The 18,818-nt window shown below is 36.2% G+C and overlaps 2 protein-coding genes across 5 annotated transcripts; one reads left to right on the top strand and one right to left on the bottom strand.

Moving 5' to 3' along the window:
- Window positions 1-864: 864 nt before the first annotated feature.
- Window positions 865-12,522, top strand: LOC133680526 (E3 SUMO-protein ligase SIZ1-like). 4 transcript variants are annotated; one of them, XM_062103527.1, is made up of 18 exons: window positions 867-1,151; window positions 1,236-1,376; window positions 2,512-2,592; window positions 2,923-2,965; window positions 3,837-3,909; window positions 4,116-4,278; window positions 4,893-5,023; window positions 6,333-6,401; window positions 7,347-7,434; window positions 7,506-7,581; window positions 7,900-7,973; window positions 8,189-8,296; window positions 9,008-9,175; window positions 10,020-10,124; window positions 10,232-10,312; window positions 10,469-10,676; window positions 10,773-11,681; window positions 11,837-12,522. In XM_062103527.1, exons 2-18 carry the CDS (start codon window positions 1,353-1,355, stop codon window positions 11,974-11,976), a joined length of 2,541 nt encoding a protein of 846 aa, XP_061959511.1. In that variant the 5' UTR covers window positions 867-1,151; window positions 1,236-1,352; the 3' UTR covers window positions 11,977-12,522. The 4 variants fall into 4 exon arrangements, with proteins under 4 accessions (XP_061959512.1, XP_061959511.1, XP_061959510.1 ...); XM_062103526.1 differs by having other exon boundaries at window positions 868-1,151; window positions 10,469-11,681; XM_062103529.1 differs by lacking the exon at window positions 867-1,151 and adding an exon at window positions 1,834-1,875 and having other exon boundaries at window positions 1,237-1,376; window positions 10,469-11,681.
- A 602-nt stretch (window positions 12,523-13,124) lies between these two features.
- Window positions 13,125-18,507, bottom strand: LOC133679085 (uncharacterized). The gene is made up of 7 exons (XM_062101590.1): window positions 18,172-18,507; window positions 17,691-17,746; window positions 16,680-17,584; window positions 16,034-16,226; window positions 15,080-15,265; window positions 14,577-14,953; window positions 13,125-13,786 (listed from the first exon to the last, which is right to left on the bottom strand). Exons 1-7 carry the CDS (start codon window positions 18,339-18,341, stop codon window positions 13,646-13,648), a joined length of 2,028 nt encoding a protein of 675 aa, XP_061957574.1. The 5' UTR covers window positions 18,342-18,507; the 3' UTR covers window positions 13,125-13,645.
- Window positions 18,508-18,818: the final 311 nt, after the last annotated feature.

Raw genomic sequence — 18,818 nt, 5'->3', positions numbered from 1 at the left:
AAACATACATTTTGCCACAACAATAACCTCTTGAATCATGACCTACCTTCAAAACTTTGAATACAAAAATCTCTATCAAAGAACCTAGCCATATCAACATAAAAGAAACTGCAAAATCTAACAGAATTAAACGAGCCTTGAACTTGAAGAGAGAAAGAGAGAGGTGATCGACATGATTAATTTTTTGGTACAAGGCTTGGCCATGAGAGGAAGTTCTTGTTTCAGGCATTTTGGTTATGCTTGTAAGCATATACATGTGGAAGTGGATCTTCAAAATCAGTGATATTTGCAAACCTAGAATAAGAGAGATTATGTTTGAAAATAGAGAGATCATATTGAGGGAGAATTTATGATATGTTATAGGTTTTTTTGATATGTTATATATAAGATTAGTTTGATATGTTTTTTTAGTTTAAACAATTATTTTGACCTAATGTAAATTATAATTTTTTAAAGAATGAAAGCAAAGTAAAAAAATACCTAAACTAGAGGATAATCATGATACTTTTCCCCTTATAATATTTATGTTTTTTTTTCAATAACCTTCAAAATTAAAATCTTATTTGCCTTGTTGCAGAAGTATTTGAAATTATAGTACAAAGTATTTTTTAAAATATTTTTCAATTAAAATATATTAAAATAAATTTTTTTAAGATTTTTTAATGTCATCACATTACAATCATAAAAATAACTAAAAAAACTAATTTAATATTTTTTAAAAAAATTACATTAAAAATTTATTTTAAACACAAGTAAAAACTGTGTCAAAATACTAGTTTTTCTGCTGTATAATAGAAACGCGTGTGCACGAGGCCACATTTGATTCTCCTTTAGGAAAATCGCACGTGAAAAAAACGAGAGAAAAAACGTAAGGGCGTGCATCATCGCTATACACGCTAGAAGTAGAGAGATGAAACCCGGACGTGTTCTCGTAAAAAAAACCGGATTTGATAATCGCCGATAGGTCCGGGACTTTTTGTAATTAGAAGATAGCTCTTCCTTGTTGATTTTTCTTTTTCTCTTTTCGGTCATAATTGATAATACCATAAAGAAGAAAAAACGCGGAAACAAGAAAAACAAAAAAGGCGTTTGAAACCCTAATTCACCTCCGATTTCCTTCTCTTCTCAATTCTATCATTAAAAAAAAATACGTAAGTGATTTTACTCTGTTTATTTTTGTTATTTAATTATTGTTATTATGCAGATTGATTTACAATTCCGATTTTTTCTGGTAGGTTAATTTTTGAATCGATCGATCGCTGTTTAGCGACTCTACAGGGTGGTGGGTTTGTTTTTCTACTAATCCATGACTTAACTAACAATCGATTTCGGTTTTTCTTTGAGGTTGAAAGATGGATTTGGTAGCTAGTTGCAAGGTAATTTAGTAGAGGCTCTACCAATTTTTTTTTATTGAATTCAAAATTTACTGCGCTGCTGTAGTAGTAGAAGAAAAAAGATCTGTCATGTTATCTGTGGTTTAACTCGCTTATTTATTAATTTATTTCCATGTGCCTCCTGCTAAACATACCCCCACGGTGGTGCAACTCATAGTTTTATTGTTATATGTTGATAAGGGAAATAACTGTTGAATTTATCAAGTGGGCTCTTTATTTATAAAGATGACCTTGTTCTGTACTTGACGTGGTTGTTACGAAAGCTAGTCATCTTACCGAATGAACTTACTGAATGTTATTGATTGATTGAGCGTCTCTCTCCTTTTGCCGCCCCTCTGCCTGCACCTTCTCATTTCAAATTAAGAGTCTTGGTATGTACTTTATTGGCAGTTACATGCACCACTTGTTTTCATACTGGTTTTCTTGATTATGGAGCCAGGAACACCATTGCTCCATTCACTGGATGAAATTTTTGAGATAAGTATGGTTGCAACTCCCATAACTCGATTTTTTGTTTTTGTGGTTGCGAGTCCAAGATTTTTTTTTGCCTTTTGGGTTGTTAAAAATGCATAAATCCCACAAAGATAAGCTCTATTTATGGGCACAAAAGGAATTACTAGCCATTGGTCATTCATTGGACATTTTATGGCCCATATGTGAAATAAATAACCTGTAGAATTTAAGCAAACCTCTTTATTTGCAAAAGGTTTTCTCTGTGCTTGAAGTCTGTAACATTAAGCTCAAAGTCCTTCAATGAGTTAAGATCTGACTCTTCCCCCTTAAACACACTTCAATATTTTGTTCTCTCTTTTCACAATATCGCAATTTTTTTAAGGAACACGTAATTCCATATAATATGTTTTTTGCCTAAAAAAAAAAAATCTGCTCCATAATTGCACCATGTAATGGCTCCTTCCTCATCTTGGAGTCATTGAGCAACTTAATAAAAGTTTGCTATACTAACTCGAAGGTTGATTGAACTCAGAATTGGTTATTCCCTATGGCTGTGATCTCATCTCATGTTGTTTAAGCTCAGAATCTCCTGTAATCAAGTAGCTTGTATCTTTTGCTGTGTTGTTTAGCAAAGAGATTATGAAACGTCCTTTCTTTTTTATAGGACAAATTGGTGTATTTTCGAATAAAAGAGCTGAAGGATGTCCTGACTCAGTTAGGTCTTTCAAAGCAGGGGAAGAAGCAGGTTAGATTCTGTATCTTGCTTTTGGCTAAATTTTCTTGTATATGATGTTTGAAATCATCATTGCATAATGGTACTGTCTAAACGTAAAGCGTTGGTTGTATTTGACAAATGGTGTGCCAAATTGGACCTTGAAAAAACAGAATAATCGTGCCTATGTGCTGTCTCATGGTTCACTAGACCATCCCTTGCCTTTTTGTCACTTGTGATGGTTTTGTGCTCCCTTTTCCTGTGAAAAAAATGACTTATTCATAAACGGTATCTGCCTATGACTGTGTGGCTTGGTATTGCTTAACTCTTGTATTTGATTATACTGTAATTTAAAATTTGCAGGACCTTGTTGACCGGATATTAGCTATTCTGTCTGATGAACAAGGTAAAATGCTCCCTCCACACGACACTGTTGTTTGTAATAGGGAAGTTTTAATGAATATTGATCATGTAGACTCTCTCTGATTACTATGAAACCTTGAAACCCTTTATTGGAGGTGTTTTGAGAAATATTTTTCAGTTTTATTTTATTTCATATTGTCACTCGTTCCCTCCAACCGAGTCAATGCTTTTAATTCTAATGTTTAATACTCTTCTTTTTTTCAAGGTTTATTATCTGTGTGTGATACTTGTATGGTTATCTTCTACATATGCTTGCATAATTAATAGCGGTTACCAACTATGAAACTTGTAATACCACCAAACGTTGCACCACGGGGATTTTTGTATTCAATCACTTCCTATTGAATAAAGTGGAATGCTCATGATTCCAGTGTCACATAATCTTAATAGAGTAAGCTTTGATTATTCAAATGGATGCTTTTGCAGGCTCAAGAAATTTATTGATATATGCTCAGTGAAAATAATATGCAGTCAACTCCAAGTTTAGGTTTTTGGGATTGAGAAATGAGATTTTCTCTGATTATTATTTCCCCTAGTCTAGGTATAGGTTTTTATTGATGGCATGGATCTGATATTCATGGCTATGAATTTCGTTTATTTTTATTGACATTTTAGGGAAGTTTGCAATCCCAAATCCCCATCAATGGTATGTCTCAGTTTTCAATTTCGTGGCATCATCTTCCCATCTCTCCTTTCTTGTTCTTGATGGTCGGATGTGAATATGGGTGTCTATGTTGATGTTTCTCATGGGCTGTTGAGCATCCAGTTTATAATCAACTGTTCAAACACCTTCTAGCAGGATATGACTTTGTTATAGCTTTTGAAGATAAATTTAAGTCATTTTTTATCTGTAGTTTCCAAGATATGGGCAAAGAAGAGCGCCATTGGAAAGGAAGAGGCGGCAAAACTAGTGGATGACACTTACAGGTTCATCATTGCTTGCTACTCCACAATTAGAGGATGTAGTTTGATTTTTTCCCTCTTTTCTTTTTATCATATCAAAATATTCACTGTGGTTGCATGCTTCATGTGGCCCTATAGCGACCTTTTAACTTTCCGGGCAACCATTTATTCTCTTCAAAGTCTTGCTTTTATTCCCTCCATTGACATGCACCCTCTGTCCTCATATCCAGGAAAATGCAAGTGTCCGGGGCCACTGATTTAGCATCAAAGGGACAGGGCGCGTCTAATTGCAGTAATTCCAAATTTAGTGGAGAAATGGATGAACCATTTCACTCTGATACAAAAGTTCGCTGTCCATGTGGAACCTCATTGGAGACAGAGTCGATGATTAAGGTTAAAAGATCCTTCTCTAGTGAATTTTCATCCATTATAAGCTTTAGATGTGCATACACGACGGACGGCTTGTATGAAATTTTTTTTTTCTTCTAATTTATTTGAGGCATGGTCTTAAGTTTCATGAGAATTAATCCTCAGCATTTTTAAGCATATGGAATGCCTGGTCATGTTATGTATCACTTTCTTGCTTAAATGGTGTAGTTGTACTACAATGGGATCTAAATTGGTGTCCTACTTTATGCACCCTAATCTCTGTACCTCATTCTTATACCTATACCATCTCCATGGATTTTCATGTTTGCGTTTCTAGTTGTTGGAAATTAGCACATCACGTTAATTATTGACAAATACATTGTTTGGACGAAATGCTGAGGGATTATATGCTGAAATCCTTATAGTGCCCGTCTATGTATGTATGGACAATAGCAGGATTTGTTACTATCTTGTTTTCTACCCATTCATGTTGAAGAAGCAGCTTGCATTTAGAATAGAGACATAAGCTACTTTTCTTTTCCCCTTTTCCTTCTTCGCTACTCTTGCACTTAACTCTATCCTAAATGCTTTGCTAATCTGCCGAGCTCCTATTTATTTTTATTTTCTTGCAATGACAGTGTGAGGATTTTAAATGTCATGTGTGGCAACACATTGGTTGCGTTATAATTCCAGAAAAAGCCATGGAGGGCACTCCACAATTTCCGGATGTGTTCTATTGTGAGACTTGTCGACTAAGCAGGGCTGACCCGTACGCATCATATATTTTTTTTCTCTCGTGTTTACTGTTTTATGTATGGAATGAAATGTTTCCCCTCCCTGCTCCAGGATACTTTTTATTTATTTATTTTGACAATATGCTTCTTTCTTGCTGGTAGTGTGACATCACATCTCAGCTACAATTTGACCTTTGGGATTGACTTATTAAACCATTAAATGCTTTTATGATTTCTTCTGAACTTGTTTTGCCATTATCATACTGCTTGTTGGTATGGTAATTCTTTACTTTGGTGTAAAACAAATTGTGTTCTCCTTTGCCACTGGTCTGTAAAATGTTAATCAAGTGCTAGTAGGGAGATGAATCTTTTGAGATAGATGAGTGGCCAGGTCTCTTAAGGTAAGAAAGAATTACAGTGATATTCTAACCAAGTTGGAGATGCCATCAACCCGGGCTAAGAGAACAAGCAACTCTTGTATATGATTTGGACTTATGAGCTAGTAGAGAGGATAAGTTGATCGTAATTAAGGGGTGGTGAGGGCAAGATTGGTGTGGGAAAAGTAGGGAAATAACATGTAACTGGAAAAGAGAAGTCAGACTTAAGAAAGATAGAGGTAGGAAGAAATAAGTGTGTTTGACCTTCAATTTAGATTTTTGACTAAGAACAAGGCATCAGTAAAACATAAAATAAGTTTTTCTTTCATTATCATGAAAAGTATAATAGTTCTATGCAGAACAGAAAAATCATGTGTAATACGAATGGGGAACCTAAATTATTAAGTATCCTAATCAGAATGCTATTTGTCTAGCATATAACCAGGAAAGAGAGGCCAGAATTAAGAAAGATGGTTGGGAGAAATAAGTGTGTATGTGGAGGAGAACCTTCAATGTAGTTTTTTGACAAAGAACAAGGCATCAATAAAACATAGAATAAGTTTTCCTTTCATTATCATGAAACGTATAATAGTTCTATGCAGAACAAAAATATTATGTGAAATAGGAATAGGAAACCTTAATTAATAAGTATCCTAATCAGCATGCGATTTGTCTAGAATAATCTGGAAAGTTGTATGGGTGGCCTGTACATTTTTTTTGAAGAATGACATGGTTTAATGGTGCGCATGTGCACCTTGTGTGCGCACCTGTATCCCCATCCAGTATGTGGGGTAACCTGCAAGAACTAGAGTTCTACAAGGTTTCTTGCTGTCATGTATCTTAGTATTGTGTGATTTGTTTTTAATCTTTGATCTTTATGGTTTGTTTACCTGACTAATCCTTTTCAATTCTGCTAGTTGCACTTTTATAAAATGTTTATTTTTTTTAAAATTTCCTTCATATACAGCTTTTGGGTTACAGTTGCACAACCTCTATATCCTGTGAAGCTGGTTGCTAGAAATGTTCCAACTGATGGGTAAGTTAACTGTACAAGTTGTCATGTATCTTACCAATGGCTTGATGTGCTAGCACTTGTGTTTGGGGTGGAGTTAGTTGCTAGCCAATGTTTGCTTGATTTGATGAAGAAAAATATACAATAAAGTGATTTGAACTGCAATTACTGTTTGTCTTGGTAGATTCAACCTGTGGATATCAGGTTCAAATGCTTTTCTTTTGTGTGAGCCAGATATCATTGTTAAACTGTTAGGCTGCTGAATTTGTAGCCATGAATATTATAGAAACACTAGTTATGCTCTGTATTATGGTGCCATTTTCACTTCAGTTGTCTGTAAATTGCAAGAAAGCCGGGTCTTCCTTGTTATGGCACCTGCTTGTTAGACAAACAGATATCAATTAGTTCTTTCAATGACTCAGGATGTAGTCAAAGACTGGGTTCATGTCGTTCTAACTTCTAGGATCTTGAGCACCTAATCGCATGTTAATGACAGGAGCTTTGTGTGGTCAATTTACATTGGAAAAAGATAGACAACTAGAAGTGGTCTTTCCAGGAGGTATTTGGGGGTTAGGAATGATATAAATATCTGGAGGATAGAGGAGATATTTGGCATATTATGCTGGTAATTATAAGTGGATAGTTGATGAAGTTGGTATCTATGGAAGATCAGTTGATGTAGCAAGTTCTGTGCTTATGGTTGTTACTCAACTAACTTTTTAATTATGAGCAAGATGAGTGATCCTTCTCTGATGTGCCACTGTTCAGCCTTTTATTTTGTAATGATACACTATGCACACATGCTACATACACCATAATAATAGTAGTTTGAGTTAGCATTACAGTCAGCCGTCCTTTGGTCACCCAATGCCAACTTTCATGAATTAAGGAGGCTGACCTCCTGTTATGAAGACTTTATAATTGTATACTTTTGTTTTATTTAATATTTTAATATCCAACATTTTCCAGTTCAAGCCCAGAGCAGGGTGTGGAGAAAACATTTCATCTCACTAGAGCAGACAAGGATCTACTGGCAAAACAAGAATATGATGTTCAGGTTGGTGAGTGCATAAATTTTTCATATTTTAGTAAGTTATTGATGTGCTAATGGTCTGTTGATAATGTTAGGCCTGGTGCATGCTTTTGAATGACAAAGTTCCATTTAGGATGCAATGGCCGCAGTGTGCAGATCTCCAGGTTAATGGTATGCAGTTGAATTTTTAGTTCCACTAATCTGTTGGTGTCTCTCCTACTCTTCAATTCTTTACGTTTGAAATGAGTTGTTTGGAAGTACTTATGTGAACTGGCCTCCTACCCCCCCCCCCCCCCCCCCCCCCCACTAAAAGAACCCCATGTTTCTTTCTTCCCACTAATATTGTCAGAAAAGCCATCTTTACATTTTTCTCTTGAAGCTGCATCTTTTATGCAGTTGTGAAATATGTATTATGGTGTCTCTTTTGGTCCAGAGTTTCTGACAATGCTGCTTGCATGTTGTATTCTTAAAATTACATATGATGTACAGGTATTGCTGTTCGTGCTATTAATAGACCTGTCTCGCAATTGCTAGGCGCTAATGGTCGTGATGATGGTCCAATTGTGAGTTTCTGACTTTACTAGGGCAAATTTTCTATTAAGTTATCAATACCTCTTATCACATACATTTTATCTGCTAGATATTGTTGTTTGTGATGGTGCACCCTCTTGTTTCAACCATTCTATTGCTCATCCGCAGACTCATAGCTGGACTTGTTATTTTTCAAATTTGAGACTATTTTCTGTATTTCAATTTTTTTTTCTTTTCCTTTTCTTAGATCACGTCATGTGCAAAAGATGGAATCAATAAGATATCATTAACCGGATGTGATGCTCGAATCTTCTGCTTAGGAGTTAGAATTGTAAAGCGGCGAACAGTTCAACAGGTGATTTTAATGATTTTTAATAAGATAAATTTGAATCAATTGAGTTTGAATTTGATGTCATTAGTTTTTATTTTTTTATGTTGATTGGGAAAATAAGGTGGTGGCTCAAACCATTTGAAATGTCTTTGCAGTTCTTAGAGATTTTATAAGATAGATGGACTTTTGTAATTTTATGTTCTAATAGAAATTTTTTCTGAAAGGAAACAAATAAAGACAGCTGACAGTTTTTTCTCTTAAAAAAATTATCGTATTTGAGACTTGGGAAATTGCCTTGCACTTGAGCACCTTCAACATCATTTGCATTTAATCTCTGATATTTGTTGTTGTATCAGAAAGCTTGATCACAAATACTCATATTTGATCTTGTTGGCAATGTGTCACAGAGATCACTACAGGTAGTTGGTGTACTGATTAGACATTCTATGTGTATATGTTATTTTTACTGCCATTCCGTATACTGCGTGTTTATACATATATACATGCAGAGATAAATGCACCCCATACATGTGTAAACATGCGCATGTGTACATGTGCATGTGTCTATTCGTGTGCATGCATGTTTCAATTTTGGTACCTTACTACTGAATTTTTATTTGCTGTGGTTCACATATTTTTCCTGCTGCCTATAATGAGCTACAATTAAAGCACGCATCACCTTTACACTACCTGGGGATTCATCTCACACTGCTTCATTTTCTTTTTATTGTTTAGATACTCAACTTGATTCCCAAGGAGTCTGAAGGTGAGAATTTTGAAGATGCACTTGCTCGTGTTTGTCGCTGCGTTGGTGGTGGAACTGCAACAGATAATGCCTATAGTGACAGTGACAGTGACCTGGAAGTTGTTGCAGATTCTTTTGGTGTCAATCTTCGTTGTCCTGTATGTTACATGAACATGATTTGAGAGTTCAAGTCCATAATTCTATGCATGTGTGTTGCACTGAGCGCTTTGTTCTATGCAGAGTTAATATCTGATGGTCACTGTCTTGAATATTGGTCCCTTCTCCTATGTCTATTAATTTGAATGTAGGGAAACAGCCACCTTTTGTTGCAACACTTGGCGGGTTTGGGTGTGTGGAATAGGTCCTTTTTTTCATTCAGAGTCTTTTGGTTTCTCTAAGCAGGCACTGTAAATGCAGTTAGTGGGTTTTGGGAGGGCTGAACAGGAGTGGCGAAAACCATTCTGGAAAAGATCATGCAGTTCTTTTCCTTAAGCATGCTGTTTATGATCATTGCTACTGGATCACAAAGGAAAATAATGCTGCTAGATTTTGGTTTTGACCAGTCTAGGATCTTTCTTGTATGCTTAACAATATGTTTCAAGAAAGTATAACACCTACAGGAGTGGAGTCTTTCTGTTACACTTGTGACATCCATTCCAGAATTTCTCTTTTTATATGGGTTGTATTCGACCAATTATGTAATGCAATATGCTTTCTCTAGTGATATTATGTTCTTAGGGATCTACCACTTTTGTGAACGTGCATGATGTCAATGTTGCAATATCTAATGCTGGTCAATGTTGCAATATCTAATGCTTTCACACTAAACAATGTTTTATTTTTCCAGCATATTGTTACCTCATTCTTCAAATTGCTTTATTAAATTGTAGCGTTCTTCATTGGTAGCAAGCTTCAAGAAATTAGGATTAGGTATATAGTGCAGTCATAAATTCGGTGGCTTAGTTGCTGAAATTGTTTCGTGAAATTGATTTCCATGCATAGATGAGCGGTTCAAGAATGAAGATTGCAGGAAGATTCAAATCTTGTGCGCACATGGGCTGTTTTGACCTGGAAGTTTTTGTGGAGCTGAACCAGCGTTCTAGGAAGGCAAGCACTAATCATTTTTTAATATATATATATATATATATAGGAATATGAATAGGTTCCTGTTATATCTGTTTTATGTATCTGAGCTACCATTGCACTCTACACAGTGGCAGTGCCCCATCTGTCTCAAGAACTACTCCTTGGAAAATATAATCATTGACCCATATTTCAATCGCATCACATCTAAGGTATTGCTTCCTTGTCCTTCTCCATTCATCCCAACCCTTAGTTTATGGTACTTGTGTATTTTATATTTTGTTCACTTGTGTTATATAGATGAGGCATTGCGTGGAAGATATTTATGGTACTTGTGTATTTTATACTTGTTCACTTGTGTTATATAGATGAGGCATTGCGGGGAAGATATAACGGAGATTGAGGTGAAGCCTGATGGTTCCTGGCGAGTGAAAACAAAAACTGAATCTGACCATAGGGATGCTGGAGAACTTGCTCAATGGCACAATCCTGATAGCACTCTCTGTGTCCCTTACACTGGAGAACTCAAATCAAAAGTGGAAATGAAGCAGATCAAGCAGGAAGGTGGTTCAGAAGGTAATGCTGGTGCTAGTTTGAAACTTGGAATCAGAAAGAATCGTAATGGGTTTTGGGAAGTCAGTAAACCTGATGATATGAACACCTCCTCTTCAGGTAGATTGCAAGAAAACTTTGAACTCTATGAACAGAAAGTTATTCCTATGAGCAGCAGTGCTACTGGTAGTGGTCGTGATGGGGAAGATCCAAGTGTAAATCAAGATACTGGTGAAAATTTTGAATTCACAAACAATGGAATGGAGCTTGATTCTTTATCGTTGAATGTATATTCAACGTATGGATTCACTGACCAAAATTTATCTGCACCAGTAGGGAACGCAGAAGTCATTGTTCTTAGTGATTCAGACGACGAAAATGATATATTAATTTCCTCTGGATCTGTCTACAAGAGTAATCAAAATGGTGGTGCTACTATTTCTGTGCCCTCTCCTGGAATTGCAGATCATTTTCTGGAAGATCCTACACTTGGGACTGGTGGAAATTCTTGCTTGGGTCTTTTCAATGCTGATGAATATGGGATGCCCCTCTGGCCACTACCTCCCGGAAACCAAGCTGGTCCAGGATTCCAATTATTTAATTCAGATGTCTCAGATGCCTTGGTTGATTTACCTCATGATCCCATTAACTGTCCCTCTTCTATGAATGGCTACGCATTAGCTCCAGAAACTGTCATGAGATCTACTTGTTTAATTCCAGATTCTTCTACTGGTCGATCAGACACGGATGTAAATGATGGTTTGGTTGATAATCCCTTGGCTTTAGGCAGAGAAGATCCCAGTCTTCAAATCTTTCTTCCAACTGGGCCTTCAGATGCATCAATGCAGTCTGATATGAGGGATCAAGCTGATGTGTCAAATGGTGTCCGTACTGACGATTGGATCTCTCTTAGGCTTGGTGGTGGTGGTGCTACTGGCAATCACGGCGAGGCAGTTCCTTCAACAAATAGACTGAATTCAAGGCAGCAGATGCCTTCTAGAGAAGATGGCATGGATTTGGCTGGCACTGGTTTGTTTCGTTTTTCTTAAGGCTTTATAATTGTTGGTTAATGCTTCTGGAGGAAAGTGTGCAAGTTTTAGACCCGTGTTATGCTACTTTCGTATCCACTTTCTATGTTTTGATGTTCATCTTTTAATTTTTTCAACACTGATTGACTTCCGCAGATTCTTTGCATCTTGGTATCAATGATGGCAGATCTGAAAAGGCAAGTCGACAAAGATCAGACAGTCCTTTCTCATTTCCTCGCCAAAAACGTTCTGCAAGACCACGCTTGTATCTTTCTATTGACTCGGACTCTGAGTGAAGGGAAGTGAATCTTTTTTGCTGAGATAATTGCTGCTTTTGTTTGAGATTTTTGCGGACAGAAGACATTTGCTTGGGTGATAAGGTGATTTTCAAGTTAAAGACCTGTACGTAGAATGTGGAAAGAATTGTAGTCCATACGACGTTGGAGTCCCGCACATGGCAATCGATGAGCTCACGCTGTGAGCGCCTTCTTCAATTTTGTGAAGCATACAATGGTTTCTGATATTGTCAACAAGCTCCTAGCCAATTTTCAACAGATTAATTTAAGTTGCTGGTAAATTGTACAGCCTACGGAGAACTCAATTAAATCCATTGGTTCCCTTGGATTTTCAGGATTGTCCCATTTAGTAAAATCTTCGTGGTCATATGCTTAATGATGAGAGCCAATTAGCCTGTAAATATCGCTCAGATTCAGAGCCAATACACTCCTCCTTTGATTTGTCTTCACTCTTCACCCCTTGTTCTTTTTTGTCGCCTACCATCATCCTTTTCTTGAATCAATTCTCCCAAAATCAATAAATTGACATCGCCACATTTCGCTTTATTGTTATATTGTCGCCATAAAAAAAAAGATGGCATCTTCTGAGTGGATAATGTTCTTGTGGAACTTGGTTTGTGCTGGTTTGATCTTCAGTATTTAGCTTCAAAAACTTTGATTTGAAAAAATTCGGCAAAATTATAAGATGATGTAAAGAAGTACAGCTTGCTATATTGTTTTATCCAAGATATTGTTGTGTACTGCTATCAATCAATCTTCATCCTCTTTCTGTATTGTATTTGTTCTTCTAGTTTTAAGCGGTAGATAAATGGTCGCTTTCCTCCAATTCATGTTCTTTTCCAACTCCTCTTTTTAGAAATAGAGAAAGGAAAAAATTAAGTAAATAATATGAAAAGATTGATGGGAAAGAAAAACATTTTTAAAATAAAATAATGTTGAATTAAAAAGTTAGATACTAATTTATAATTTACTATATTTCATCTCATAACTTCAGTCACGAGACAAGATTCAAGCGCTAGTAAAGATAACCTGATTATGTGAATTGAACGAACGTGTATTTATCAGCTTGGTAATGCACAAAAAGGCTATCTAATCCTGGATTTTTCTTTTATTTTCTTGGTTCGACAGTAAAGAAATCAGCTTGCATGTAAATCAAAACAATCCCTTTCTAAAGGATCTTGAAAGGCGAACAGCGTATCAGTATGATACATTCAAAGAAATTTTAATAAATCCTCCCGAATACTAGCCCTAGGTTTGAACCTGAAAAGTATATGAAAAAAAAGAAAAGAAAAAACCCTCTTAATTAACATGCCAACTCCTTGGAAATCATCCTATCTTTTCTTAGGACAGGAAAATAAGACAAGAAATGGACTTGTATATAAACGGACTCGAAATGAAATGAAATTAGAACTCAGACAAAAATTCCCGCGAGATCTCTAGCTAATACCATGCAGTCTTTCAAACAACCATCATCAGTCCTCTAAGTTGATCGTCAGTGGGGTGTAAGAAAGTGCACCTCCAAGTTCCAAAAATAGGGGCTCAGATGACACATGAAACAACTTTAGACAACCCTGTTAAATTAAATGATTTCAAGAAGTCCAGTAAGGTCTGCATCTCTACGGTAAGCAGGCTGTTATATCAAGCAGCATTAAGGCATGCCTGACAATAGTCAGTCTTCGATTTCTGACTCGAGAACTGGGCAGAGTCTCAGGGCTGAAGAACCAAGATGCATGCCCCGAACTACAGCGCCATATCCAACCTTGATCCTGTGGCACAGGAGCGAGATGGAATCCCACAAAGCTGTTCTTCCCTGAAAACAAAGAACAAAAGAACAACTCTTTCAAGCAAAACACATTATTTCTTACAGATAAATCAAGGATGAATTTTTTGGAAGTAGAGGGACTGGCGTGGGGAAATTTCTTCCATGTTCTTAGCATAATGATGTTTATTGTATTATTTCATTACTGGCTAAGATTTTTAGGTTTTGCAGAGTTTAAAAAGAATATGCAGTTTGGTAAATCAAGCATAACTTTTAATTTGATTATTGGATCAAGTTGAAATTTTGACAGAAAATTTTGAAGGCCTTGTTTCTCATTGAGTTAAAATTTCATGATGATTGGAAATCGACAAAGCTTTCAAACAAGGCTCGAGAGTTACTGTGAAAAATTATCTTTATTTATCTTATTGTATTTGGATTCTTTTTCTTATTTAGATTAGGACTTTTAATTTAATTAAAATTTTACTATTTAGAAATCTTAATGCTAGATAAGTTTTAATTATGAATTTTTCCTATTAAAGATTTTAGTTTTAATCAGAAGTCCTTTTCTATAAGAGATTTTAGGACTAATATACACAGGGATGCCTAGTTTATTTTAAGATGAATGTTATTATTCAGACTTTTAATAAAACATTAGAGAGTTTTTTCTAAATTTCTCTACAACTTAAGTATGTAACTCTAAAGCTTGAGAACCCTAGCTTCTATCCATGCTATACACCGTGGCACTAATCCTTATACTAGGAATCCTAACATTTCCTTTTAATTCTATTATTTTGACTTTCCATCTATTACTTGGAAATAAAATACCCCATTAGCTACCTACCTGGAGAGAGAACTGCAGCTTCTGATCCCAGTATAAAGCAAATACTGTAGGGCTTTGCTTTCCAACAGCTAGTACTAAAGCTCCTGGGTGAAGCATGGAAGGAGCACTGGATATGACAGATATGTACTTCTCAGGGAACCTTTCTCTAGGAGGCAGAACCCCCAGGAATAATGGATTCTTGCTAGACTGAGCTCCAGCATTAGATGCGGGATCTACATGCAACATCCACTTTGGATGTTCAAGGAAAGCACAAAAAAGATATAGAAGCAAATGAGAATCATCCGGAAGCCCAAGAGTACGCTTTTTGTTCTTTTTGTCATAAACTTCCCTGCTTCCTGGATACTCATAATTCTTCAAGCAGGTTCCTTCAGCAAGCTCTGTTACAGTTGCACAAGCAGGGAGCCGAAATATAACTTGTAGAATTGATGGAGGCAAATTGAAGAAAATATAGAGATTCATTATAGGCTATAGGCATAAAGTGTAAGGTATAAGACTCTGCATACCTCGGATCCTCTGAGCCATATGATCTTCCCGAACATTGCTATGTGGCAGCAAACCTCTGGCCCACTCTCCTCTCATTAACGCAAGAAGCCTCTGGTGTTTAGTGATGGCATCCACACACTCCTGCATAATTGATATCACAGGATTTTGCTGCAGAGATTGCTGGAGACTGGATAGAGGTAACTTCACTGCATCCAATAAGATGAGCCAAGTGAAATTCCTACCATTGATCCACATAATGATGAGGAATGAACAAAGACAACAATGAGAATTAATATTTGACTATTTAGGAAATTTAATTTTGTATAATTATTCTAGATTTTTAGTATATTATGTAGGAAAATTTGTATTTACTAGTTATTAGGTAAAGCATGAATCTAATTCATTTAATATTTAGTATGTTTTTCTATTCCTATTAGGACGTTTAGTTTTCCTACTACTATTAGTGATGAAGGAGCTTTTTTCCAAGACACGGAAAAAATGACATAGGAACTTTTAATTGTCTTTTCGATACTGCTTTATTCATTAGTTAAGATAGAGTCATGGGACTAAAATGTAACATTTTAAAATATTTGGATGGCTAGGATTGGAAGATTAGTTTGGGACCTTTAATCTAGAGCTGGTTGATTTTATGGTAACCCCAGTATCAGTCGGATGTAAAATAGAATTATAGCCGTTGTCTACTCCTATTCAACATTATATCTCAGAAACTTGAGGTTTTCTTTAAAGCTTAAGTTACAATGTCTATTTGGTTTGGCACTTATAAATATGCACCCTGATTAGATATTGAAATAATGCTATGAATAGTGATTGATTAAATACATTGAGTTGCTTTCCAAGCACTGGTTTTCTTGAGTGTTTGTTCTTGTGTTAATCAATTGATTGTACTTCACATAATAACCCCAATCAAAAAATTTCTTTTTTAAAAACAAAATTTTTATGATGAAGCAACTTACAGGTGGAAGCATCAAGAGCCTGCAAAAGAGTAGCACGTAACTGACTGAGAAGTCCATCTTCATCAAGAGAGAATGTCGGTTGCCATTCCTTCCTATCAGTTGAAGACACAGTAGCAGTATTTTCACTAGGTGTATCACTTCCTACTTGACTAATTGTTATTGAAATACCAAGTTTAGCAGCTGCTTGCATTACCTAGAAACATGATGAGTATAAATAAGGGCATCAAACATTTTATTTAAGAAAAAAAAATGATTATGGACATTGAACAGAAATAGAAACTGACCATATAATATGTTCAGCTTCTGCAAAATTAGGGACACAAATTGACAAAGCAAAATTTAAGCTTTTGCAAATTATGCAAAATTAATGGCCATGCACCATGAAATTTCTCAAATGAGTAAAAATAACTCAGCGATAAAATATGCTTCTGTCTCAAATAGAGACTAGACAGACTGCACAAATGTATTTTTGTGCTCCCAACATGCAAATGGCACATGTATTGGATATGCCAAATTATTGGACACTGTCAACTCTCAAGTTTCCATTATAATATAGCCTGATAGATGATAAACAATGGTATGATGACAAATGACTTGCTGAGTTAGAGTAGTCACAATACTGAAAAGATAGAAGTAACAATTAGACCTGAATATGACTGCTTTCAATCTTGTCAAGTAGAGGATTAAGTAAAACTGATGAAAACCATTGCCTGAGGCGGTCATGCCAGCGCTCAATTTGAGGATAAATGCCCAAATTTTTGAAAGCTTCAATGGACTCTTCCATGGACATTGGTGGAGGAAGGTCACCCTCACCTATCTTAGGGGGAGTGGTAAATTTCTGGGAACCAGGAGACATCCTCACAGGCCTTAAGGGTGTGCTCCTTGTAACTCCAGAGGTATTAGCTGGACTTGCTACAGTATTAGGACTAGCCATGCCAAAGCCCCCTATGGTGGGAGGTGGAGTGGCATATTTACCAGCTGATTCACTGATTTTCTCATCTACTTCTGCCAAGAATTGTTCAAGTTGTTCTTCTGTTCTTATCTCTTTAGTATAAGAGGCTCGCTTATCTGACCAAGGGGTTGAGACTGCTGAACCGATCGCTGGAGAACTCTGAACAGAAGGCAGAGGTGAATTGGCCCCAGGGACAAGATAAAAAGATGGAGAATTCCGTGATTTGGATGGGGTGCTAAAAGAGGTCATCTTATTTCCACTTCCAGCATTTGATTTATCAGAGCCAACTCGAGACTTCTGATGCGAACAGGTAATTAGCTGATGAATTGGAACAAGGACATTGGAAGCGGATGATGTGGGGTTTGACTTGGGAGGTTTCTTTGAAGATTCAGATACAACAGGCTCAACTTTTGGCTTTACTCCTATAAGCCCCAATTGACGGTTTGTTAGCTGTGGTTGATCTCTAGCATCTTTAGAGGGAGAGGTTACACGCACACCAACAATTTTTACTCTGTACAAAGAGATGGCCTTGAAGATGGAGAATACAGATCCAATAAATAATAAACCCACCACTGCCTGTGCTGCCTTTGCAAACAAATCTGACACAATTATAATGAAAGTTAACTTCCGAACATAGTAAAAGTAATGGATGAAGTTAATTTAAGATAATAATTGAGGAGATTCTGCTTAAACTCAGCAACTTACAAGCCACTTCCTGCGAAAAAATTCTGAAGCTCATCTTTTCGATCAACCCATTTTCCCTTCATCATTTAGAAGCCAATATAGTGTTACTCAAATGGGATATAACTAGAACAAATTGTCTTTAGGGATAAATTTAAAATTTTGAAAAGTGATTAAACCAAAAAGGACTTTGTCAAACTTAACATATTATCGCCGAGAAACACAAGGGGTAAAACTTGACTGACAACTGAAAGCACAATGCCAGAGTTGTTTTATTTACCAGATGATAAAATCAATTACCCGTTTCCAAGTATCAACTTGTGTGGTATCTTCTTAATGCAAACATTTTTCAGAAAATAAGAAAGAAAGCACATCCACTATATATGGCAATCAAAAACTATTCCATCAATATTGATTTGTGCAGGAAAAAAAACCTAGCTAACATAACATTAGGAAAAGAAGACAAAAGTTGAATCTTCATCCTCCGAGATATGGGGTTAGATACCTGGAGATTGTTGAGAGAAGAGAAAAGGCGGAAGCGGAGGATAGAGAAACGATGAAGAGGAGAGCGGATTTAGAGGGCCGGAGGCTTTTGGCGGTCAGGGCAGCAGAGAATGCTGGGTTTTGGTACGCTGCAAACTTGGAAGATGGAGTTGGAGGACCTCGTGTTTCCATTGCAACAAAACAATGCTACTTGTTTCGTCTCTTTTCTGCTTGCTTGCTTTATATCATGTCAAAAAAACTCATTGGCAGAGCAGCAAAGCGTTTTTCGCCGCAGGCAGGCAGGCAGGCAGGCTTGGGTTTATTAGTTTTTGGTGCTCAAACGGGAAGTGCCCTCGTCCTTCACCTCAGTCCTCACCAATAGATTGTTCAAATATTTAATTTACCGTGTTGCCCTTAGGCCTTACCTGGTTTCGTGTTGGGTTCTTTCGAGTCCGAATCCGTGACTCTAATTCAAACCCATTGGGGTTTCGGGTTCTATTTTCAGTTTTTTTACGAGTTGAGTTTTTTTTTAGTTTAAAAGTGTTTTAAAAAAAAATTAAGTTTTTTTTTTACTTTAATTTAATTTTTTTTATGTTTTAAAATTATTTTAATGTGTTGATGTCAAAAATTATTTTTAAAAAATAAAAATTATTTTAATTTTTTAAAAAA

Source organism: Populus nigra, chromosome 19 (genome assembly GCF_951802175.1).
Source record: "Populus nigra chromosome 19, ddPopNigr1.1, whole genome shotgun sequence".
NCBI lineage: Eukaryota > Viridiplantae > Streptophyta > Magnoliopsida > Malpighiales > Salicaceae > Populus > Populus nigra.
Note: the sequence above shows the minus strand (reverse complement) of the source record. Positions and strands in the feature narration are given on the sequence as shown.

Bases quoted from the DNA above. Each gene is read 5' to 3' on its own strand.
- LOC133680526 (XM_062103526.1), top strand. From the start codon at position 1,353: ATGGATTTGGTAGCTAGTTGCAAG. The intron at 2,593-2,922 runs GTTAGATTCTGT...TAAAATTTGCAG, and splicing joins CAAAGCAGGGGAAGAAGCAG to GACCTTGTTGACCGGATATT. The intron at 8,297-9,007 runs GTGATTTTAATG...TTTATTGTTTAG, and splicing joins AGCGGCGAACAGTTCAACAG to ATACTCAACTTGATTCCCAA.
- LOC133679085 (XM_062101590.1), bottom strand. From the start codon at position 18,341: ATGGAAACACGAGGTCCTCCAACTCCATCTTCCAAGTTTGCAGCGTAC. The intron at 17,747-18,171 runs GTATCTAACCCC...TAAATGATGAAG, and splicing joins CTTCTCTCAACAATCTCCAG to GGAAAATGGGTTGATCGAAA. The intron at 13,787-14,576 runs GTAGGTAGCTAA...CTTTGTTTTCAG, and splicing joins AGCTGCAGTTCTCTCTCCAG to GGAAGAACAGCTTTGTGGGA.